The 25,071-nt window shown below is 42.9% G+C and overlaps 1 protein-coding gene across 3 annotated transcripts in view; it reads right to left on the reverse strand.

Moving 5' to 3' along the window:
• Window positions 1–1,759: 1,759 nt before the first annotated feature.
• The window catches only part of GPD2 (glycerol-3-phosphate dehydrogenase 2), a 136,142-nt gene continuing 112,830 nt past the window's right edge, over window positions 1,760–25,071 (reverse strand). For all 3 annotated transcript variants that reach the window (XM_089519991.1, XM_089519992.1, XM_089519993.1), the window contains 5 exons: window positions 15,608–15,766; window positions 13,750–13,862; window positions 12,879–12,957; window positions 12,661–12,759; window positions 1,760–7,046 (listed from right to left, as the gene is read on the reverse strand). In XM_089519991.1, coding sequence (XP_089376117.1) covers window positions 6,921–7,046; window positions 12,661–12,759; window positions 12,879–12,957; window positions 13,750–13,862; window positions 15,608–15,766 — 576 coding nt within the window. In that variant the 3' untranslated portion in view covers window positions 1,760–6,920. The remainder of the gene's footprint in view (window positions 7,047–12,660; window positions 12,760–12,878; window positions 12,958–13,749; window positions 13,863–15,607; window positions 15,767–25,071) is intronic.

Raw genomic sequence — 25,071 nt, forward strand, 5'->3', positions numbered from 1 at the left:
AACAGATTCCATCTCTTTCTTTGCTCTCCTGCACAAATCCAGCTCAATCTAATGCATAATTATGTCTTCAGAGGCAATAAAATAAAATAAATAAATAATAATAATAATAAAAATTTTATTTATATACCGCCCTTCCAACAGATCAGGGTGGTTTACAACAGGTTAAAAACAATCTCCAGGTAAATTAGAGCAGGCAAAGCATCGTTTAGCTCCACTTATTGTGGAATTAGCCACTGACAGCATATGGAAAACAGAGACACTAGCAGGAAGACAAGACCTGGAATTCTCCTAAATTAGTAACGTCTCACGCAGATTGAGTGAAGTATTGATTCTGGACTGAAGCCTGCTCTTTCTGATCAGAGCACCTGTGCAAATATTGTACAGCTTGAATGCTCTTACCCCTTTGTATATGTTTCATACCTCCAGTGGATAATTCAGGAGGGGGGCAGTGGGGAGGAAGGGAGAGGAATGAGACTAAAAGGCAAGGGACAGGCAAACTTGAGAGGCCTTTCATTTTCAGTGGCTGAGAAAACAGGACATATTTAGGGGTAAAATGCACACTGCTGAAGATGTTCTATAATCTCCTCTAATCAAAGGCAATCAGTTCAAATTTGATGGCAGAATTCACTCTAAGTACTGCAGCTGAACTCCTGACATTGCTTTGATATTTCCTGCTCAAATGTGTACATGTGCTTCCCACACACATTTGGAGGTTAAAATTGGGGGTAACACTCCCCCCATGCTTGTGTGTGCATGTGTGTGAGCACACATACACACATATATACACATTTATTTAAGTAATTTTATTCGGAAATCAGGACTGCACAAACACACACATATACATACACACAAACATGTATGTATGTATATATCTGTATGGAGAGGATAGTGATTGCTATTGTTATTGGAAGGGGAGCATGCTTATTTTGGGAAAGACATGACGCTTCTTGATAGACTAACTGATATATCAGCATGTTTTAAGGCACACTGCCTAGTACACAATGATTATTTAAGGAAGGTGCAATTATGCTTAAGAGGCTTCATTTATACAATGTCCTGGCCATCACTTCCAGAGTATTTACACATACAAACTCACACAAACCCCTAATACTAAAAACCTTACAGTCCCATATAAATTAGGAGCTATAGAGGAATATGGGCACTATAAAGTTTGTCTTTAAAAAACAAACAAACTTGTAAACAGCTTTGCTGATTTCCTGTCAGGGAAAATGTATAGCTTTCCCCCCACCATCAGAACATTTATCAGCACTTGGCAACTCTGGACTAGCCTGACATCCAAGATGATCAAAATGGATTATGTAATCTTTCCCATTTATTCCTATTGATTTTAGTTATGATAAAAATTTATCCGTGTGGTAATGCTGTGCCCATAAGAAAGTTGGTTGAATGACAAATAAAGATAAATAAAAGTCATCCACCATGGCAATAAATAGTTGGCGATTGTCATTTATTTGATCCCACCGTAAGAGAAAAAAAGAAAAAGAAACAAACAAAAATACTGAAGCAACAGTGAAATATTCCAACAAAATATTCATCATTTATGGCTGCCTTTACCATAATTTAACTCCTCATTTGCCATATAACACAAAAAGTGAAAGTCAGTAATTAATACTATCCCTTAAAACTAAGGTTTAAGAAATCTGTTTTATACTTTCCTACGGGGGGAGAAGGGGGGAGAGGAATAGTTCAAGGCTAATCAACTTTATTTCAGTAACTACCAGCAACATCAAAATGCCAGTGAAGGGACCATTTTAATCAGTTTTATTGATTCATGCTTTCAGTTCTTATTCAGTTAAAAACAAGGCACATTAAATACATCCTCGTATTGCTCTATAAATGCATGCAGCTCATTCTGTATATCAAAAGTAATAAATAATGGCAATAAAACACCAAGACAGTTATAAAAAATGACAATCCAGCTTCAAACACAGCATTTAACAATCCAGTCCCGAACAATAACCTAGTACAATACATAAAAGTGCCAGATGGAAAAACATGCAGCATGTATATATGTATATATGTGCATCTATGTATGTGTATGTACGTGCACACACACACAAACACACACACATACCCCAGTGCCAACAAGCTCCTTGCTATCAAATTTCTTTCATTTTAAAACACAGCAATACAGTAGCATTCCACAGAATTAACACACTGTAAAACAATCCTGCAAGTACTTTATATTTACCATTCATTACATGACAATCTTCCAAAGAGATAAAAAAGGGGGGAGAATGGCATTTAATCAAGTAATTCTGAGTCTTTAATTTTACTGAATCAAGCAGGTGTACGATGATGAACACAACTTCTTTCACTTCCTCCTACAAAACAGAGATGTGTGTTTGACTCTACCATAAAAGAAGAAAGCAAGGGGAAATGGGTTCAAATTCACAATGACATCAAACTCCAAATGGAGCACATGCATCTAAATTACAAAAGAAAATCCAAATATTCATGCCCTTTCATGGCATGACTCTACCAGTTAACCAAAAAGAAAAGGAAAAAAGGAGGAGAAAACCAGAAAGAACAAAGCTAGCAAGAGGTACAACTAGACATTCTTGAAAATCCTGTGTTATCATGAAGGAACCTATTTAAAAATAAGTACTGGGCAATAATATGGCTTCCTTTTCAACACACTTCCCACCCCCAGGATGTATCCATGGACACATGGAAGGAGGAGACACATGCACCCTCCCTCTCTCACACACACCTCTTGAACACGGGCATTATCTTTCCCCAGAAGGGTATGGAAAGGTAATTTTACCTCTGTTTAAAGTTAAATAGAATTATTGGCATCTTCTTAGGGCACAGTTATAGCAAACATTCATTTCCCTACACACCCCAAATACATAGGAAAGCTAGTTTTTGATTACTCCTGTTTGAACTGTTTTTTTTTTTTTTTTTTGGTATGTCATGCTGGGAGATGAAAGCTGATATGTAAAGAGAGTTCAGTATGTCTTGGCAGAATTGAGGTGAAGCAGCCAAAAGACCAACATCACAAAACAATCCTTTGTGCTTACAGAGAAAGGGACTCCAAATTGTCATGGGGCCTGAAGCAAGAGATCTTTGTTTTTCCTCCTGGTGTAGATCTCCGGACTAAGCTCCATATATTCAAAACTGTACAAAATTTAAAAGTACAAAGGGATCCTGTAGCACTTTTGAGACTAACTATGCAAAAGACGTTGTAGCTACTTATCCTACAACTTCTTTTGCACAGCCAGTCTCAGAGGTGCTACAGGATCCCTTTGCCAGTAATATTCCAGACTAACACAGCTATGTCTCAAAATTAAAAATGTCATTAATAGATGCAAATATCTCCCTCTGAACTTAGCTGTAGGGTTGCTTTAATATTCCAATATCTATTTCTAGCAGTAGAGTGCTTCAGTGCTTTTCCATTTGTATACAGGGTGCTTTTACAGAAGAATAAAAGGTGAAAAGCCTTGTTTGTGAAATATCAGAGCAACATAATAGTTCATCCGACAAAAATGCTTTTACCAAAAGCAAAATCCTTGGGTTACACCCAATTGTTTGTCCCAACTTGATTAGACTCACCAAATCAATGTTATTTACACAAGTGCTGACATTAATTCCGGCAATTAATTCAGTGGGTCTACTCTAATCAGACTGACAATTGTATTAGAGGCCCTTGTGTAAGTGACACTTTTAGCTCACCTCTAGAGCTGTCAAAGACCAGTTGCCACATTTTGTTCCTCTGTTGTCACTCAAGGAATAAAAATAATAATGTAAGAAAGGATTTCAGCCTAAATGTCCCAAGAGTGCAAATCTTACCCATGCTGAGACTTGCAGACGCATCCCCTGAACAAAAGACCTGATGTGAGTAAAATGCCTGTGGTCGATTAAAAGAATCAAGAAAAAAATTCTACCACTAATTGGGATGCTTTGCCCCTTTGCTTCATGTTAGGCAAAAATCAGATTCCCAAATGTTCTAGATAACATTATCTCTCTTAATAGAAAATATATGAGGGTGGTGTTGTCAAGGGGGGTGGTCAGGTAAGGATAAGTGAAAGCCCACAATGGGGAATATACATCCAAATTGGACAGGAAACCTTAGTAATTATTTAATGAAAACCAGTTCAATGTTTCTCATGTGAAATGTGTTGTGATGCTGGCATGTATGAAGGTCGCATAATTGCACTTTGTTTTGTGCGTCCAGTACAGATGAGCAGATCAGTCAATTTAGATATATATGCATTAAATCCTGCACAAAAAATTCACAGGAAAGGGAAAACATCTACATGCACTACCTGCCTTACCACCCAATATGTAATTACCCAGGAAGGGACAGAGGTGGTAATTCCACCTATGCTATTACATTTTTCCATGGTGGGATAACAGGCACCTATTTCTTTAAAGCTATCCTTATGATGTGCCATTCAGACTACCTTTTATCCCGGATCAGAACCCGGATTAACCACGGGAAGTTCATATTCACCCCGAATCTCCCACAAGCGAATCTGAGGCTTGCACACCCATTGAGAGGCAAATGCCCCTTAGCGCAGGTCATTTGGAAGCGGAGTAAAAGCTGTATCTTTTGAAAAAAACGGGTCCGGTGAATATGAACTTGTCCCCGATCATGATTGGGGCAAGTTCAGGGGAGGGATTTAGGTCAGAGGGAGGGCAGAGGGCCGAACATTCCTCCCTTTCATCGGAGAAGGAGGAGGATGAAGCCGGGGGAAAGAAGGGTGCCATGGAGGGCAGCATCGGGTGACGGAGGAGAAGGAACGATCCGGAGGATGGGTGCCAAGGGCAATCGGGGTGACGGATGGAGTCGGGGTGCCAAGGGCAGAATCGGGGTAACGGGGAAATAGGAGGAGGAGGAAGGAGCCAGAGAACGGGGCAATTCAGGGTAGGTCAGAGGAAGGGCAGGGAACGGAGCAAGTCTCTGCTCTCGCAGGCAGCTTTCTCTCTCTTTTTATTTTTTTATTTTTGACAGACTATGCGCACGCTTTTTGCTACAGGTAGATACATGTATAGATAGAATGTGTGTCTGCTTGTGCTACTTTCTCTTTTATTTCTTTGCTCCCAGAACGGCACTTTGCAAAAAGCTCTTTTTCTAAATTATTTTTTATATGCGAATGCTACAATGCGAATGTTACAAATGTTTCTCTTTCAATTTGGCAAATTGATACAGAATGCTTTTGCTACTGTATGTGTCTGTAAGGAATTCTAGGGTGGCTGAAGGAAAGCAAAGGATGCAGAGATGCCATTTGGGGTGAGGAATTTATTATTGTTGTTGTTGTATGAGTATGAGGCATTCTGGGGTCGCAAGGAGGGAGGATACAGAGATGGCATTAGATTGCATTTTGGGGTTGAAAATGGAGGCAGGGTAAGATCCATAATCTGTAGTAACCCAAATATACACAACACACACACACACACACCTGGAGGTTTTTAAATTTGACAAAATATGCACACACTCCCGCCTGGGTTTTTTTTTAAAAGGAGGGGGGGAAGCACATATCCGATTGCCCAATGGCTGTAGGAAACGTCACCTTGACGAAAGCAGAACTGAATTTGATTGACAGCAAAGGTGCCTTCATTTTAAACCGGTTCCGCAAATGTGAACTCTCCGCAAGAACTGCAAGGGCCTGCAGGGTTTAATTACCGTGATTGAGGTAAATTATTAGTTGGCACTTGCTTCCAGAGGGATTCGGGAGGGGGGACCCGATTCTGCCCAGTTCCATCCAGCGCAAATAGGTGAGTCTGAATGGGGCCTTAGTGTGCTTTTCAGAAATTTATCTGTAATTCAGCTGTTGTATAGGACAAAGTTACTTAAACTTCAGTAATTTCGTTGAGACTTGGGGGCGAAACGGACTGCCCCAAAAGGGCAACTTGAAGCCGCACCTGAGAAAGCCAGATTGGAGCCACAGCAACTGCATGCCCCAGCCCCAATCCACCTTTTTGCTGACTCCAAAAGAAGCTGTAAATAGCCGTTCCTTTTTGTGGCAGCAAAAAGCTGGCTTTTCTGGTCTGCTATGGATGGAAGCTGGCTTTCAGGCAGTCTGGCAGCATGCAGTGTGTAAACACTGCGCTACCGGAGTGCCCAGAACCCAGCCCAAGCATGGGCAGCCAGGCAGTGTGGGGCATGTGTCATCTGTATGCTACACTCCCAAGTTGGCTGGAAGCTGGCTTTTTATGGCAGTCTGTTTTGCCCCTCAATCTAATATTAGCAGAACTAGGTCCAACAGCAGTTAATAATTCCTTGGCATGACTTTCACTTGTTTTTGGGTGCTATTTTACCAATAAATAAATAAATCCTAGATACACTCTTTTTCTTGCCAATGGTTAATCACTTTTTTGACACGCTCGTTTTATAGAGTTACTATGTAAAAAATACCATAACCTGTTATAGGCCAAAGATGAATATTTATCACAAGACAATCCCCCCCCCCTTTAAAAAGGGCACACAAAGCATGCTGGCATCTTCTACTTTTGTCAGGTCAAGGCAGCAAACTGTAAAAGGAAGGGTGGGAACCACCATACAAGATGCAGATGTCAGAGTAAAATTTCACCTGCAACCTTGTCTACCATGGCTCCAGAATGCAGCCAAAGGTTAGTCCAGAAAAAGGCATCTGAATCTCAGTTCCCGAATATACTTCCTTACTCCAAATGCTTATCTATCACTGATCCTGCACAAAGCAGAAACAACATACGCCCAGTTCAGCCAGCCACAAGTCAGAACAGCAGGACCCTCACAGCAAATGTAAGGGAAGAACAAACTGCAGCAATGAAGTTTTCTGCACAGTTGCTCAGTGCCAGACAGGTTTGAGTAGAGGAAGCAGCAATATCTGAAAGCCTGGAATGTGTGGGTTTTTTTCAGCAGCAAGAGAGGCAGCTACATAGGACACCATTCTGCAGCTGTAAGCTCCCAGAACTCACAGCCCGCCACCACTCCGATCCACTGAAATCACATCACGCCGAGAAATGTTCTCTTCAGCAGCTTTCATAAGTACAGCTAGCCGGCTTCCTGAGATAGATCCTTTCTGAATAGCAGTCATGAGCTAAAGAGGCAAGACAGAAAAGACTTTGATGTTACTTTTGTTTATTCTCTCTCTCTCTCTCTCACACACACACACTCCTATAGGACCTTTTGGCTTTTAAGAGCACAGTGAATTTGTACTGAAACATAAAAAAAAAAAAAAGATTTCTAATCTCTAGTACAGTGATGGTGAACCTCTGCCACACATGCCAGAGGTGGCACTCAGAGACCTCTCTGTGGGCACATGTGCCGTTGCCCCAGCACAGTTTGCCAGAGTTTGTTACTAGAAAGCCAGAGGGACATGGCACTTTGCAATAAATAAGTGGGTTTTGGGTTGCACTTTGGACACTCTGCCTCTAAAAGGTTCACCATCACTGCTCTAGTGCCATGCCTGGAGTTGTCATTGTGGTGCTCTATCCCATCACCTTCCCAGGAGTAGGACCTTCTCAGCAATTGCTCCTTATCCCTGGAGTGCCCTTCCTCAAGAGGGTAGGCTAACAGCCTTCTTCCTTCACTTTTAGATAGACAGGTGAAAAACTTTAGGTTTCAGCAGGCCTGGGAAAACTGATTGCTCAAGGGGAAAAACACGAGTACAATCACCTGGATTTTCTCTGTGTTGTTTTTCTTTTAACAGTTTACGTTATTAACAAGTTTGGATTATTTTGAGAATTAAATTTTAAAAATTTGTATGTCGTGAATTTTTGGCTGTTTGTTTTAACTTTTATAAGCCACCTTGAGTTCTGAACTGGGAAAATGTGGGATATAGGTGATGATGATGATGTACCAGAAGTCTGTAGAACAACCAGGGAACACTGCTTTTCCTGCCCTAGATATCCATTTCACGCTGGGGTTGAGTCATGTTATATCAGCATGACAGCAAACGCTACAAGCCACATTCCTATTTTACTTTTCTGACTTCTTTCTTAAGGGCTGAAGTAGAGCTGAATGAACAATTTGTAAAGCATTATTTAGCCTCTTTTTCTGTTTGTGAGCAAACAGGAATTCCTCCAGGATACATATATACATAGATTTTATTTGATTATTCCTGACTTCAAAGTTAACTCATTGGCTTTCCAGAGAAACCATGGTCAAGTACTTACTGGAACCCTTCTGGCTACTTGTGATAGGCCAGGATATTCAAGCAAGTGCAACTGATTTCTCTGAAAGACTAGATCTATGCAAACAGATGTATTTATTTCTTTAGCACTATTATGTACATGCTACTTTAGAAAAATGACACAATCTATCTCTACCCTACAGCCTTACAATCTAGAAGATAGACAGAGTGGCAGAAATAAGATGACCATCTTAAATAGCTGCAAAACCAGTTGTGCAGCTCCATCATATTTTATTTAACAAATCGTCTTGTATTTCACTACTTAGATTTAATCCAAAATCCTACTTGAAGAAACAGACTTTAGAAGAATGAGGGGGGAAATCTTTTTAATTGACTAGCTTGTGATAATAATAAATTTTACCCAGGGGGTTGATAATTAAGATGCTCAATGTGGGCATGCAAACAGGACACACCACGAGGGTCATTAATACTGCAGAAATGCATGTGGGGAAAATCATTGATCCTGAAGTGTTCCCCTCCCCCCAAAAAAGTTCCTTGCAAGTTGGCAAGAGAGCTGCACAAGTAATCTCCCAGTGTGCATTTTGAAATAGCATAATGGGGGCAAAAGGACTGTAAAAACTAATTCGGCTTAATATGAGAATTTTCCAGTGGAAGATTTGTTGTACAGTTGGCCCTCCACATCTGCAGATCTGATTATTTGTGGATTCACTGATATGCTTTCTCTAAGAATCTCTAGGTGCTCCAGCATGACTCTGCTGGGCGTTGACCTAGAGTCACAGTGGAGGACCTAGAGATTCCTAGACAAAACAATTTTCTAGGCATTTGTAGGGTTGTCCAGTGCTCTTCTATGGTCAACTTCTGCCTGATGTTTGCCACAGAGTTGCACTGGAGGGCTAGAGATTCCTCAAGAGGTGTTTATCAGGTAAATGCTTTTATTTGCCTTTTTCCCACTTTCACTGGAGTTCTACACTCCTAACTCCAGCAAATGTGGAGGGTCCACTGTCCTGATTTCAAATGGCAAGAGGCAAGCAGGTATGGAAAAATTTCAACAGAATTAATTTTATACTTCAAGCAGGGAGTTTCTGTGGAAGCTAGCTCAAGTCATTCCAATTCCTAGCCTGTCCCTGTACTGATCGCCTTCCCCACCACCAAACACACAATACTTCTTCAACATCATCTGCTATTTTGTTTCTTCTTATTTAGTGGAGGGGGGAGAGGGGGTGTGCCTCTGCTGAATTCTAGCTCCAAAATTATTTTACTTCTCCAGTAACATCTACAGAGATGTATCTACTTCACAGATGCCAATAAAATGTCTTTAAGTGTGAACTAGGGTGTTACCTAGCCAGACAACGGGACTATGCCCTTTCCCTTTCCAGCTACTTCATTTTATTAACCTCACACCACAAACTGAGTTCTTCATCACCTTCAAGGACAGAACTCTAAATAAAGAAGAAACCAGGTATGCCAGATATTGGTGGGAGTCAAACTTTGTGCTCCCATCTGACATTCACCTCAGCCTTATGTTAATGAGGAATTAACCAAACATGCCTACTCAAAGTCACTTCTGGTTATTGACTACTGAATTTGAATTTCCATCCTTCCTATGGGATTTCTGCCCTCCACAGACATTATGAAAACGTTCCTAGTCACTAAGCATCTGGTATGGAGTCAATGTTAGATTTGGCTTTGGAAAGCTTACTCCAGGGATTTAGGTTTAGCAGTTGACCATTTTTGGACCTCTCCCTACTTGGGTCTTGATTAACATATACACAACTTGTAAAAGGAGTGGATTTAATTCTTTTGATCAGTTTGAGATTGAGGCCTTACAGGTGCATTCAACCACAGTTTCTAGGATATGAAAGGAAGTTCTGGAAAAGAGGCCTGGGCACAGGTACAAGTTATAAGCCAGGACTGTGACATGTTTAGGCTAATGAATTACTCAATGTGTGGTGAAGGAAGTCTGCTTGCCTCTTCCCTTCTAAGGACTTTCTACTGAAGAACCAATGCCTGAGTTTGCTTTTTGCTTTCTCTTGCCTAACCCCTGATCTTTTTGTGTTGTGTTTTTTAGACTATAAATCTGAGGCCAGGACGTCTTATAACTTTGGTAGATGAAGATAAGGTAAAACTGCATTTTAAAACAAACAAATAATATTATATATGCTGTGTAGGAAATGCATGGCCATTTTTAAAGAAGAAACTGAATACTTTAAATAAGACACAGCAGGATAAACTGTTTCAACTTCTTACATGACAGCACATTCAAAAAAGCCAAATTGTAATCAAATACAATTACAAAAGAAGAGGACTACTGGTGCTGAACAAGACTGCTTCATTAGAAAAGGGGGAAAATGCTGGTTTTTTGGGGCACTGAGAATAAAAGAAATGTGGTGTTGTTATTAAGGGCTCCTTTGAAAAACATCAAAGCATGATTTAAATAACAAGTCCTAACGCTCTGTAAAAATGTATTTACTGAAATAATTTATTTTACTAAGTCTGAGGTGAATATATATCATATATGTGATAGTGACGTGTGTGTTCACAGACGCTGGGCACAATTGGTATAAATTTCTGCATTTAGATTCAACAGTGCTCTCATCCGCAGCCCATCTGGAAAGAGACAATTACCATTTTCCCCTGCCTTGATCTTGTTTGTTTAACTTGACACAGTGAAGAAAGGGCTGACATTGACCAAAATCCCCAGCATTAATTTATCTCATGTTCTGCATTCATCATTGCCACAGTGCAGGAAGCACCCGGCAGTCATCTGAAATACCTGACCATGAAAGACCCTACAAAAACAAATCTGGCTAGCAAAAGGAAACAAATCTGCTTCTGCTTGCACGATAGACGCTAGAAACACTGCAGATGCTATCTTTAAAACTTTCACCTGTTCATTTTACAGCATTTTGATTTTAAAATGGGAAAGATATTCCATTTTCTGCATTTTGAAAAGCACATGCTGTTTTGTGCTCCCCTTCCATTCTGCCAAAATGGCAAAGGGATGCAACCTTCCCAGCCCTGATGTGCAAGGAAAGAGAGGAGACCAGTGGACTTGAGAAACAAATACAGTGAAGTCCCAGAAATAATTTAATGGGTACAAAGGACTTACTTCTGAGTAAACATGCATGGAATTGCATGATAAGGAAGATGCTAAATTATGGTCTATAACACAGGTACAGTTTAGATCATCTATGTGTCTTTTCTTTGTAAAAATTTACACCAGTGATTTGAGGAGGCGTGGTATAAAGTCACAGAGCAAAGACTTTCCACCTCAAAAAACAAACAGAAAAACTGATAGAGTAAAAGAAGGATAAGTATTCTCCCGCCTATTAGTATCTATATGAGCCATGTGTGCAACTATAAATGAAACAGTGGAAATCATGAAACAAAAATCAGCGTTATGCTGCTAAAGATGACATGCAGCATACACAATACAGGTCTCAACAGTCCCTTCTCTTGTGAAGGAGAAATAGTGTGTCTCATGATGATCATTTGAAAACTTTCCAGGAAGGAATTTCAGTTCATTCATTACTATTATTTTTTATTCATCAGTTCATCAGGAGACTAAGGAGCTCGACAGACGGGTGGTCTACAGCCGCCCCTTTTTGCTCCGGATTGTTGCCGTGGCAACCAGATGCCGTGGCAACAATCCACTTCCTCTCAAGAGCAAAAAGAAGCTTCTGAAAGCAGCTTCCTGAAGGGGGCACCATTTGGGCACTCTGATACCTGTGCATCATCATGGTGTGCCCCATGTAAATGGGGGTGTGCCATGATGGTGCATAGGTGGCAAAAGTAGGGTTGTGCGCGTGTGGATGCCCAGCCCTATCTAGCCCTACTTTTGGCCCCAGGCTGGCACAAAATACCAGTCTGTTTAGGGCCTAGTATGAGAGTGGCGCTACCTAATGGCTACTCCTTCCTGAAAGGGGTACAGCAATAGCAGAGAATTAAAAGCTGTTGATGAACTCCCACTCCCACCACACTTCACCACTGGCCAGAAAAATTAGATGAGAACCAGTCCAACACAGACCTAAAGTGATCTGATAGGAAAGTTACCCATTTTTTCCTCCCTTCTTTTTGTTTTGAGAGAAAACAACAACAAAAGCAATAACAACAATAGCAGCCACAAGTGACTTTAGGCAGGTGGGAGTGCACATCTCAACCACTACCACCACTATAACATTACTTCATAGTGAGGGAACTGCCAGAAGGTACTACATAAAACATGTACGAACTAAGTTCACCTTCAGTGTGCCTTATTTTCTCAAGTGCAGTACCATGATTAGTTTACTTCTCTTGACTGAATCTAGTATTTTCCATCTTGTATCAGTTTTTTATAGAAACATGGTTTGCCACTTTAAAATCAAATCTGCTCCAAGAAATTAATACCTATATAATTTGCCAGTAATCCCCATTTCCACAGTATTATTAAAAATACACATTGTGAGTAATTAGACATACATGGTTGATATTCTGGTTTTCTCATACAGTCATAAGTACACACACACACACACACACACACAAACACAAAATAAATAAATAAATAAATTGGAGCACTCACTTGCAAAAATTCATTGAGTTCAACCTGCCCATTTTTGTTCAAATCCACTTCATTCAAAATCTCATGGAGTGCACTTTCATTAATTTGAAAGTTGATGCTCTATGAAGTATATGAAAGAAAAAAAACCCACATGCTTGGATTAACACCACACTATTAATATCATGGGAAGCAATTTTGATATGATTTTTTCTTATAACATAGGCGAAGTAAAATGTTACCTCTAACACACGCTGCACGTCCAATACGGTAATAAAACCTTTGCCTTCTTTATCAAACATGTGGAACCTCTTTTTATATCTGCAAAGATAAAAAATCTGTACACTGACAAACAGTAAAAGCACCTTAAAACAGTCATTTTTAGCAGCAGCCTCCCTATAACTATGAGGCCTTCTCTCCCTTGCATTCTCACAAGCTGAATATTGTCACTTCAATTTTCAAAACGCCTCCTCGGGGAAAAGCACATTTGTTTTCACCAGCACAAAAAGCCTTTTCATCTCCTAACACCTCCTTCTAATCCCATTTCATACCATCCTCACCAACTGCAGGAGTCAGAGGAATTGCAGAGACCACAGAGAAGAACACATGATTCATGGACATCAGGTTTCAGGTTCAACATCTTTGTTTAAAGCAGGAATGGGAAGCTATGGAGTATAACTCCTACCATCCCAGACAAATGGCCGTGTTACCTGAGGCCAGTGGTGGACCACAGGTTCCTCAATCCAGCCTGAGGGCCATGTTACAGAACAGCATTACTAGATGGAGCATTCATCTGAGGTTATAAGGCAGGTAGCTTCCTAAACCAATCCCACCATCCTTAGACCGAGACAGCCAACACAATCTTCTCAGTCTTTCAAGGAGCAGAGTAACAATAATTCAGAATGAATATGAACATATCAAAGAAACTGTTAAGGGAACATATCCACTGATAACCAAGTTAACAGGGCGGGTGAGTGGAGACACTTGCTATTACAACCCAGTAATCAAAGCAGAAAGCCTTGTTCTTAAACCTACATTACAGACAACCAGGCCATCGAGTATTATACCTAGAGCTCAGAGACTAACAGGGGCTAGGTTGCATGGCATCTTTACCTCTCAATATCTGTTGGGGACAGAGTGATTTCGCTACGATCCGTCAACTGCTCTGAGCGTGCCTTGTAGCCCATTTCATAGTACAGGAACTTCTTTGCCTCCGCGAGCTCCTCCTGAACAGGGAGAGCAGAACAAAGTCTCAGCTCTAGGATAACAGCAAATATTTACATTCTGAATTTCTTCTTTGCTGTAATGTTTTACTGGCTCCTTTCACTTAATTATAATTGCCGGTCCTTAGAGGAATATCAGCAGTTGATGACCAAAAAGTGCTTAAAGGTGAACAAGGTAATTAAGATTAGGCAGCATTTCATGCTTCAGTTAGATCACTGGTTCAGTTGTACAAGTGTTGATTATCAAGCGATAATTACTCCAGGAGACGTGCAATGTAAAGATTTTTAGGGCTGTATCATACTCTTAATCTACACATGTGACTTGTAGCGATGGCAGCAAGACCTGCGCTTACAGACAAAAGGGCCGAGAGGTGGCCTTTAAATTTATTGCTGCTATCATGTAGCTACAATTAATACTCTAAGTGGCAAGAGGCAAGCTTTAAGATGTCTAATTTTTGAAGCTTCTGGCATTTGTTGATTACTCTCTTCAGGCAGTAGGACAACTACGCAGTTCAAGGTTTGGAGCCTTCAAATGCTCTCTCTCCCCTGTCCTTCTTTTTACTCTATGATCCTATGATTCTACTATTTATGTATAGTTCCCTGTGATGCTCAGCACTGATGACCACCCTCAAACTGTTCCAGCCTCTGTTCATTTTAAAGTAGGGATCTGCAGCTGATATCAGGTACCCTACTCTGACAAACACAATCCTTCCTATAGTAGACGTATCATCAGTTTCATATTTTTGCTTTGAGGGTCTGAGAACAGTGCTATTGGAATTCCATTCCACATGCTAGTGGGCAAAAAAAACCTGCAAAAAAATTCTCATCTGCTCTTCAACTGCGAAGTCGAAGGCTTTCATGGCTGGCATCCATAGTTTTTTGTGGGGTTTTCGGGCTATGTGGCCATGTTCTAGCAGAGTTTCTACCTGACGTTTTGCCAGCATCTGTGGCTGGCATCTTCAGAGAATGCTAGCGAAACATCAGGAAGAAACTCTTCTAGAACATGGCCACATAGCCTGAAAAACCCACAAAAAAAACTATGCTCTTCAACTATTTGTATATTTTTCAACATGGAGATTAAGCACCAGACCACAGACTACATGTGCAACTGTTGCAAATAATCTCTCCTCAGTAGCTGGTTCAAATGTTATGGAGAGAAGGGGAAGTTATGGGGCTCACCATGTGGACTAAGGCTGTCGCCCTACTTAGCTTCCTTTACTTCCATGGCTTTAAGGAAAACCAGAAAAGGCAAATGGTGGACTACCTCCAAACATATTATGTCAGGGAAAGTGACCAGTCACTGTGTCAAAGGTATTTTTGAAGCAAATTTAACAGCCTAAATCCAGCTGCTTGTCCCAACTAGAGCAGACCTGCTGAATCAATAGGGTTTTTTTTATGAATGTTGACTTAGCATTTAGCAATTGATTCAATAGGTCCACTCTAACTGGGATTAGAAATTGGATTTAGGTTAATATGTCCTTTGGTCCCCAGTTTGGTAAGAAAATAGTTTTATGTATAATTATGGGCCCTGTTCTTTCTTTTCTCAAGGCAGCTCAAAAGGAGTTTATATGACTCTTTCAAGACATTTACTTCTCTTCCCTTTTCAGAACTAACCAAGAACTTGGGACATGTTCCCCACTCCCGCTCCCATCCCCCTCCATGTTACATCACCCTGTTAGGTCTTTGGAAAGAATCTCCGAAGCTTATGGCTATGGAGCCAGACAATGCCACCCCAACTTTGGTGGTACCTTCTTCTTCTGTTCACTCCATTTCAGCTTCTTTCCCATGATCTCAATAATTCTTGGTAAAGCTTCATCAGCTGCTTGCACATTCAGAAAAGCCAAGCGTGTGCGACGGGCAATCATATCGACAGCAGTGCAAGCATACTCTTGGATCCCATATTCAATCTGCAGTATTTAGAGAGACAGTTCAAAGTATCTTCATTTTGCGAACCTACTTGACACAAAACACAGAGATCAACAGAAAAGGGAAAGAGTTGATGTCATCTATACTGATGATCTTTCACCTTGGTGTTATCCACCTTCACACCCTTTTCCAAAACTTATCATTTGGGATGCTTCACTTGGTTCTTCAAAGTGTGGCTGCGGACAGGCCACCAGAGACTCCAGTGCAAGCTTCTGCTCAGATATTTCCTATGCCAAAAGCACTTTGTTTTTTCAGTGGTTATTTTTTCCCATACCCCGAAGGTACACCTTTGGGAAAACTAAACTACAAATAAGACTAAAATATCTACATACGAATGTTGCTTTGCAATCAGTTGAATTATATACATTTGACTAAGGTAAATAGAACAATACATTATGTTTAGGGTATATTGCACATTTGTTTTCACTGACTGTGTTTGGCCCTATAAGATCAGAGTTAGAAATGTAGCAACTAGAAACCCATCTAGCATACCTTTAATGGTCACTGTCAAGTTTTCACCCTTTTTGGACACAAGTCAACAGAAGAATGAACAGTATATTTTAAAAATTACTGACAATACAAGATGTACATATTTTATCGGGCCATTTACCTAATTCCACAGATCTGAAAGAAAGACAGAAGGAACACTTTGCCAGAGATATGCTGACAGATATACATATTGACAGATATTGTACATTGATCTGGTGGAACATAAACCTCCGCCAGAGAGAATTCTGCTTCCTTTGCATTTCTCCCCAGGAAGAATCTACCTCTCTCATGCCAGCCCCAATCTCACAGTGAATTAGTGCTTGCAGGAGAGTGGGGGGCAGCCAGGCAGCATCCAACTATGGTCCCACAGTTGGAAGCATGAAGACTATGTAATATTCCTGGACCCATGAAAGACATCCCAAAGGGGATCTTCCTTGTTTTACACCTAGCTGTAGACACTCAGCCAAATTCTTCCTGTCTGTTCCCACACTCCATGTTTTCCCAGCCCCTAAATGACCAGGACCCAGGAAGCAGGGAGGTGGGGTCACTGCACGAAGTGGATAGTGAATACTTCCTTATATAATGAGCACTAAAGGGCATTATTGTTGTTGTTGTGTGCTTCCAACTTGTGGAAACTCTAAGACAAATCTATAATGGGGTTTTCTGGATCCAAGAATGTGTGACTCGGCCAAGGTGATCCAGTGCATTTCCATGGCCAAGTGGGGAATCAAACCCCGGTCTCCAGAGTTGTAGTCCAATGCTCAAACTATTATAACAACACTGACTCATAATTTGGTATTATGCCTGCCATGTCACCTACAGAATTCTGGCCATAAATTTACCATATTAGAAATCTAAGAACACACTGCATACCAATATTAGCATTCAGCATCTTTTGATATTGGTGCCTCTGGAAAAACTACTTTACATAAAGCCAAAATTCAAACAGCTTAAACTTTTCACACTATTTGTAACATAGATATGTTTATATTACTATAGTAGATAATATAAATATGAATTATTTACTTTTTCCTTTTTAAAACATTTTTTAAACCATGGGAAAACAGATTTCCAAACTGACAACTCAGCCTCTTTCGTCAAAACATTACAGTACTATCAGTTAGTAGCTGTAAATAGTTAGTAGAAAGAGTAATCTAAACTACTGGATGAACAGGTTACTCACCTATAACTATGGTTCTTCGAGTGGTCATCTGTGCCTTCACACAATTGGGTACTGCGCCTGCACAGAGACTCCATTCAGAAGCTGAAAAGCTGAGCAGATTGGCGGGAGCCCCGCCTACTCCCATGTACTGAGCATGCCCAGTCCTGCCAATTTAGCTCCTCCTTCAGTTCAAGTCAGCCGCAAAAACATGGCAGGGACCTGACCAAGGCGAGGTAGAGCGGGATTTGTGTGAGGGCACAGATGACCACTAAAAGAACCACAGTTACAGGTGAGTAACCTGTTCCTCTTCTTCGTGGTCTCTGTGCCTCACACAATTGGGTGACTAAAAAGCTAACCTAAGGAGGTGGGAAGGTCACTGCAAAATAGAGGAAAGGACAGCACGACCAAAACTGGCATCTTGACGTGATCTGGAATCTAGCTGGTAGTGCCGAACAAAAGTGGAAGGTTGGGACCACATGACTGCCTTGCAGACATCAGGTAGAGGGACGCCTTTAAGGAAGGCAGCAGAGGAAGCAACAGCCCTGTTTGAGTGTGAACTTACACCAACAGAAAGAGGGCGTTTGGCCAGCTCATAAGCCAGAGAAATAGACTGAGCAATCAATTTTGAAAATCTTTGTGCAGAAACAGGGTGGCCCTTTCTGGATCCACCATAACAAATTAACAACTTGTTAGTCAACCTGAACTCAGCAGAACACTGGATATAACATACCAAAGCACGGCGAACATCCAGCATGTGCATAGTCTTTTCAAGAGGTGTAGACGGGTCTGGGTAGAAATTGGGTAGAACAATGCCCTGAGAAAGGTGGAAAGGGGAACCACCTTAGGGAGGAATGAGATATCTGGTCTGAGAACCACTTTGTCTCTGTGGAAAACAAGAAAAGGCTCATCAGAACGCAGCGCCGTCAATTCAGAAGCACGTCTGGCTGAAGTAATGGCCACAAGGAAAGACACCTTTAGTGTCAACAGTCTCAGAGAGGCCGAGCCCAAGGGTTCAAAGGGAGTCCGAGTTAGCTTAAACAGAGACCACATCGGGGCCAAAGGAGGCATCGGAGGTAGAGATGATGGAGACCTTTGAAGAACCTTTTCATAGCCGGCGAAGTGAAATGGAGAGCTGATGGTGAACCGGGAGGCTGGTTGGCGACAATGGCAGATAAATAGACTTTGAGAGAGGAGAAGGCCAAACTTTGATCACGAAGGTGTAAAAGGAAGTGTAAGGCTGTAGAAAGGTTCACAGGACTGGAGGGTTCAGCTCTCGCTGTAGCAAATTCACAAAAGCAATTCCACTTTTAGAGTAGGATCGTTTAGTAGAGTCTTTTCTAGAGGCTGACAAGACCCTGAGCAATTTTGGGGAGTTCAGGGTTTGATCCTCCAAGCTGTCAGGTGTAGACTGAGGAGGTCTGGATGAAGGACCGCTCCGTGAGAGTGAGACAGAAGGTCTGGCCAACTCAGGAGTTTGAAGTATTGACCCCTGGACAAGTGGAGCGGGGGGTGAACCAGGGTTGTCTCAGCCAGAAGGGGGCCAACAGAATTGCGTTGGCTCTGTCCCTGGCCATCTTGGTCACAACCTTTGCTACAAGTGGTAGCAGAGGGAAGGCATATAGAAAGTCTCGGTTCCAATTGCGTAGGAATGCATCTCCCAGGGAGCCGTATCCCCTGCCTGCTCTGGTGCAGAATTCCGGGCACTGGGCATTGACTGGAGTGGCGAAGAGGTCAAAGGATGGAGTCCCCCATCGGGAGGCGAAAAGTTGGAAGGCTTAAGCTGATAATGACCAATCATGTTGAAGGACCTTGTCCCTGCTGAGAGAATCTGCCAAGACATTGTCTTTGCCAGCGAGATGAATCGCCACCGGGTGAATGGAGCGGCGATGATGGCACCAAGTCAAAAGCTGTTGGGCCAGATGAAGTAGGATAGAGGAATGTGTGCCACCTTGTTTGTTGCTAACAAACTGTTATTGTGTTGTCTGTTATGACTTGTACAACTCTGTGAAGAAGATGGGGTTCAAAGGCCCAAAAGGCCTTGATCACAGCCAGGAGCTTGAGGGCGCTGATGTGCATCTCTCTCTCCGAGGGAGACCAATGGCCTTGAATGCAGAGATCTTTGTGGTGAGCGCCCCAGCCCGTTGTGGACGTGTCTGCAGTGGCCATCGTAGAAGGTTCTGGGGCCTGGAAGAACATCCCCTTGATGACATTGTTGGGAACAAGCCACCAGGAGAGAGTCTTTGACTTGTTGGGGAATGGCAAGTCTCTTGGATTGTCTTTGATGTGATTGAAGAAAGAAAGAAACCATCTTTGGAGGCGCTTGAACCTCAGGCGTGAAAGATAAACCACAGCCGTGGTGGACGCCATGTATCCTAGAAGCTGTTGAATGTCCTTTGCTGTAGGACGGACCTTGGAGAGGACCAGACAGAGATGATCCCAGAGGGAGTCTGCCCTTCTGATAGGCAGATCGGCACGTGTCATGATAGAGTCCAGAGATGTGCCTAAATATTCTATCACTCTGATTGATTGACTTGGTGGGATTGATGGTGAGGCCCAAGTCGGTGATGAGAGACAAAGTGACATGAATGTCTCTGAACAACTGAGTTCAAAAAGACGACACCAGCAGCCAGTCGTCGAGATACAGAAAAATCATTATTCCCTGTATTCGAAGATGAGAGATGAATGCTGCCATGCATTTGGTGAACACACGTGGGGCGGTGGAGAGGCTGAAGGGAAGAACGGGATATTGAAAGAGATCTCCATCCATGGCAAATCGAAGAAATTTGCAGTGTTGTGGTCTGATGCTGATGTGGAAGTACACATCTTTCAGATCGATCGACGCAAACCAATCTCCTCGATGGAGGAAGGGGAGAATTGATTGGAGAGTTACCATCTTGAACTTGGGAGGTTTGATGTAAGTGTTGACCCCCCTCAAGTCCAGAATGGGATGAACGCCACCACCTCGTTTTGGAACTGTGAAATACCAAGAAAAGAAGCTGTCCAGCCTGCAACTGGGTGGAATGCGTTGGATGGCACCTTTGTCGAGAAGGGAGACGATCTCTTCCTGGAGAGTAGGGGAAGATGGAGTGAAACAAAAAACGCCACGTAGAGGAATATTTGAGAATTCTATGGTGAAACCCAAACGAATGATGGTAAGGACCCAGGTGTTGGAGGTGATTTGGCACCATTGGTCATAAAAGCTGGATAGTCTGGGTTGGGAAGCAGACAGAGGGAGAGAGAGGATGGACGATGGTGTCATCGTCTCATTGGAGTTTTCATAAATGGGACTCAGAAGAGGAAAAAGGCTTCTTTGAAGATTGTTGTTGATTTTGACGTCGTTGTTGATTGTTTTGTTGTTTGTTGTGTTGTTTATAGGGTCTTCCTGAAGACTGTTGTGAAGAGCCCTTATATTGGGATGGATTTCCAGAACGTGGTTGATAATAAGAAGAGGAAGGAGCTGAACTGTCACACCACTGGCATCTCTTGTATTGTTGTTCATTCATGGTCAGCCCAAGGCGTTTACCGGTCAGACGATTTTTGGCAAGTGCTGAGGGAGTCGTCTGTATTGGCTGCAAACAGACCCTCACCATTAAAAGGAAGGTCTTCAATGTTGTTTTTGGCTTCATCAGTAAGATCTGTGGATTTGAGCCAGGCAAACCTGCGAAGGGCTACGGCACCAGAGATGATTTTAGCCGAACAGTTGATGGAGTGTCTGGCCAAGTGGAGCTGTTGGTTAACCAAAGAGAGGGCCTCAGCATAGAAATCCATAGCTGCAAATTTTTGTTCCTCAGGCAGATAGGGGATGAAGGAAGCCATCTTCTCCCAAAGAAACTTCTGGTAGGCCACCATGCAGGCTTGAAGGTTGGCAACCTTGGCATTCAGGACAGCAGAAGAGTAGAGTCTGCGTCTGAAGATGTCCATATGTCTGCCATCTTTGTCTACTGGGGGAGAATGAGTCTTGCCTGATGATTTTGTAGTGGATTCGACCACCTGAGAATTGGGTGCAGGATGGGTGAAGAGGTACGGGGCTGTATCTGGTTGAACCTTGTACATGCCCTCAAGTTCTTTAAACGCCAGGGGCACAGAGGAAGGTTTGTGCCATGATAGGGCCATTACATCAGACAATGAGGCCAAAAATGGAAGGATCGCCGGTTGGTTAGGAACAGGCAAAATACCATAAACCGGATCCCTGAGAAGTTTAGGAGGTTGGTCAACGTGGATACCTATGGCCCTGGATATCCTGTCAAGACATTTGAGAAAAGGTGAACGCCCTCAAGGGGAGACTGAGGCATGGTATCTTCAAGCTCTTCTTGAGGAGAAGCTATCACCAGTGATGGAGAGTGAGGGGATAGCTCTGGCTCATATGTGGATTCCTCAGTAGAGTGTAACACCATAGGTACAGAGAGGGCTACAGATGGAACTACCTGAGGAATTGTCAGTGGTACTGTCAACATCAAGGGTACAATCGGGATTACTGATGGGAAGGGCGTCACCATCGATGTCGAAGTCGAGACAAGGGTCTCTGCCATAGAGTGAATGGGAGAAGCTGGAGGGAGGGAGACAGTAGCTGTAGTTCTAGGTGGTGGCAACGGGACATGATAGCGGCCATCATCTCTAGGAGAGCGGGACTGAGAATGATGCCGAGAAGGTGATCGAGAACAACATCGAGGAGGAGAGCGAAAGTGGCGTCGATAACAAGAAGGGAAGTCATTGTGGAGATCGCAGTGATAATACCAATCTCTATAGGAAGGAGAGTAGTATCTGTATGATGAGGGCCGTTCTCTCCTATATCCCTCAGCTCAATAACGAGTGATGTAGGATCCTGAGGAATGAGGCAAGCCAAATCTGTATCTGTCCCGGTCTCAAGGAAAGGGGACCTGTGGACTCTGGTTGGCGACTGCTTCAAGGAGGCAGAGGCGAAAAGGAGAGTCTATATGGTCTCAATGGAGTTGCCAGTATCTGTGCCGGTACTGTAGCTGGGACAAGAGGCAGAGGAGAGATTGTCATCGGGACCAGAGTAGAGACAGGTGATGGTGTAGGTACAGAGATAGCCATCGATGTTGAGTCCAGAGCCCCCGATGCCAAGTCTAAAACAGTGACCGGGATGGAGGATGTCAAATCATCTGCCGATGTCGGGGCGGGAAGAAAGCCAACGTGGAATCAAGCTTAGCCGCAGCTAAAGCTATCGATGTCGATGCCAGAGCACACAATGAAGAGGAGGCCGACGTCGACATTGGGGTCGAAATAGTTGAGGGGGCAGCCGCCACCTTAGGTTTAGGTTTCTTCCTGGGTTTGTCGTGGGAAGCAGGGGAAGACTGCATCAGCAGAGTCTTGTCCAGCAGAGCTGTTCAGGGTGGTTAAAGAGTTAACCCAGTGCCCTCCCACCCTGAACCCACTTTTAGAACCAATTAAAGCTTGCTGTGACTTATTCAATGACTTTTTGCTGATAAAATCTGTAAGATAAGGGCTGATCTTGATGCCGGTATTACAACAGAAACTATAAGAGAGGTATCCAGTGACTCCATGGACTATGTTAAATTGGATCACTTTGAGCTTGTAAATACCGATAAAGTGGACAAGCTTCTTGGATATGTAAGGAAGACAACATGCCCTCTCGATCCTTGCCCATCCTGGTTGACCGCTCAGGGAGGGGCTGCAGTAACAGCATTATTACAAACTATAATCAACACATCCCTCAGGGAGGGGAAATTTCCATCTGAGCTTAAACAAGTGGTGGTGAAACCACTTTTGAAAAAACCCTCCCTAGCCCCCCTGATAAGAAACAACTATAGACCGGTCTCCCTATTACCATTCTTTGGCAATTGATCGAGAGGGCGGTTGCCTTCCAACTCCAGGCTGTCTTGGATGAAGCTGATTATCTTGACCCATTTCAAACCGGCTTCAGGGCGGGATACAGAATTGAGACTGCCATGGTCGCCTTGGTCGATGATCTTCATCTGGGCATTGACAGGGGAAGTGTGACCCTGCTCGTGCTATTGGACATCTCAACGGCCTTCGATACCGTAGACCACGGCATCCTTCTGGAACGCCTGAGGGAGTTGGGTATCGGGGGCACTGTGCTCCAGTGGTTCCAGTCCTGCTTCTCCAGGAGATTCCAGATGGTGATGCTGGGAGACAGCTGCTCTCATAAAAGAGAGCTGACCTCTGGCGTCCCTCAGGGCGCCATTCTGTCTCCCATGCTGTTTAACATTTACATGAAGCCGCTGGGTGAGATCATCTGGAGACATGGAGCGCGGTGCTATCAGTATGCTGATGACACCCAAATACACTTCTCTATGTCTCCGACTGCTGCAGCGACTAAGGATGGCATCTCTCCTCTAAATGCCTGTCTTGAGTCAGTAATGGGTTGGATGAGGGAAAACAAACTCAATCTGAATCCAGAGAAAATGGAGGTGCTTACGTTAGGGACCCCTAGTCCAGGGATGGAGATCTGTCAACTAGTCCTGGACGGGGTCACACTTCCTCTAAAGGATGAAGTTCGCAGTTTGGGAGTGCTTCTCGACTCGTCTCTACAGCTGTCATCTCACGTGGAGGCAGTGGCAAGAAGCGCATGGTACCAACTTCGGCTGATACGCCAACTGCGCCCCTACCTGGCCCAGGCGGACCTTGAAACAGTGGTACATGCACTGGTAACCTCTCGTTTAGATTTCTGTAATGCGCTCTACATGGGGCTACCTTTGTATCAAGTTCGAAAGCTTCAATTGATCCAAAATGCTGCAGCCAGACTGGTCATATGTACATCCAGATCTGACCATATCACTCCAATATTAAAATCATTACACTGGCTGCCGATCAGCTTCCGGGTCCAATACAAAGTGTTGGTCATTACCTTTAAAGCCCTACATGGCTTGGGCCAGAGTTACTTAAGGGAACACCTCTCCCTACACAATCCTCCTCGCACTCTCAGAACACTGGGGAAGAAACTACTGGAATATACAAAGACTAGATTAATCACAACTTCCCATAAAGCGTTCACAGCCGCAGCCCCCACATTCTGGAACAACTTACCGGAAGTGATCCGTCTTGAAGGTGACCTTAGAAGCCTTCAAGAACGCACTTAAGACAGATCTCTTCCGGCAGGCCTATCCATCTGCTATCCTATAGCCAATCTAAAAATTCTCCACACCTGATTCAATAGTACAAAAAACAGACGACAATTGGGCTATGTTAATGACTATACCTGTATCTTTGCGTGCTTTTTTTGCAATCTTGTAATTGTATTGTTGATTTTAATTATTTTAATTCCGCCTCGATCCACAGGCAGAGGTGGGAAATACAATTTATTTATTATTATTATTATTATTATTATTATTATTATTACAGTCAGGCCTCTTCTTGGCTTTCTGAGGTATCTGCTGGGAGACAATGGGGACCTCCTGAGGCAAAGAAGATTCTGAAGAAGATGGTAGTGAGGTTATCAATGTTGATGTCACTGATGCAGGAACCGAGGTCGATGTCGAAGCCGACATTGTAGCAGTTGTCAACGTCAAAGGCCTTGAAATTTTGGGAATTCATGGAAGTTTGTGGATGGGAATTCTTCCCAAAGGATCTACAGCCAAAGCAGATTTTCGGGCAACAGAGAGAGAGCGCTCCCAAAAGAAAGATTTAAGTTTG

This window comes from Sceloporus occidentalis, unplaced genomic scaffold (assembly GCF_023333645.1).
Source record: "Sceloporus occidentalis isolate IW3139 unplaced genomic scaffold, rSceOcc1.0.p SCAF_4, whole genome shotgun sequence".
Classification (NCBI taxonomy): domain Eukaryota; kingdom Metazoa; phylum Chordata; class Lepidosauria; order Squamata; family Phrynosomatidae; genus Sceloporus; species Sceloporus occidentalis.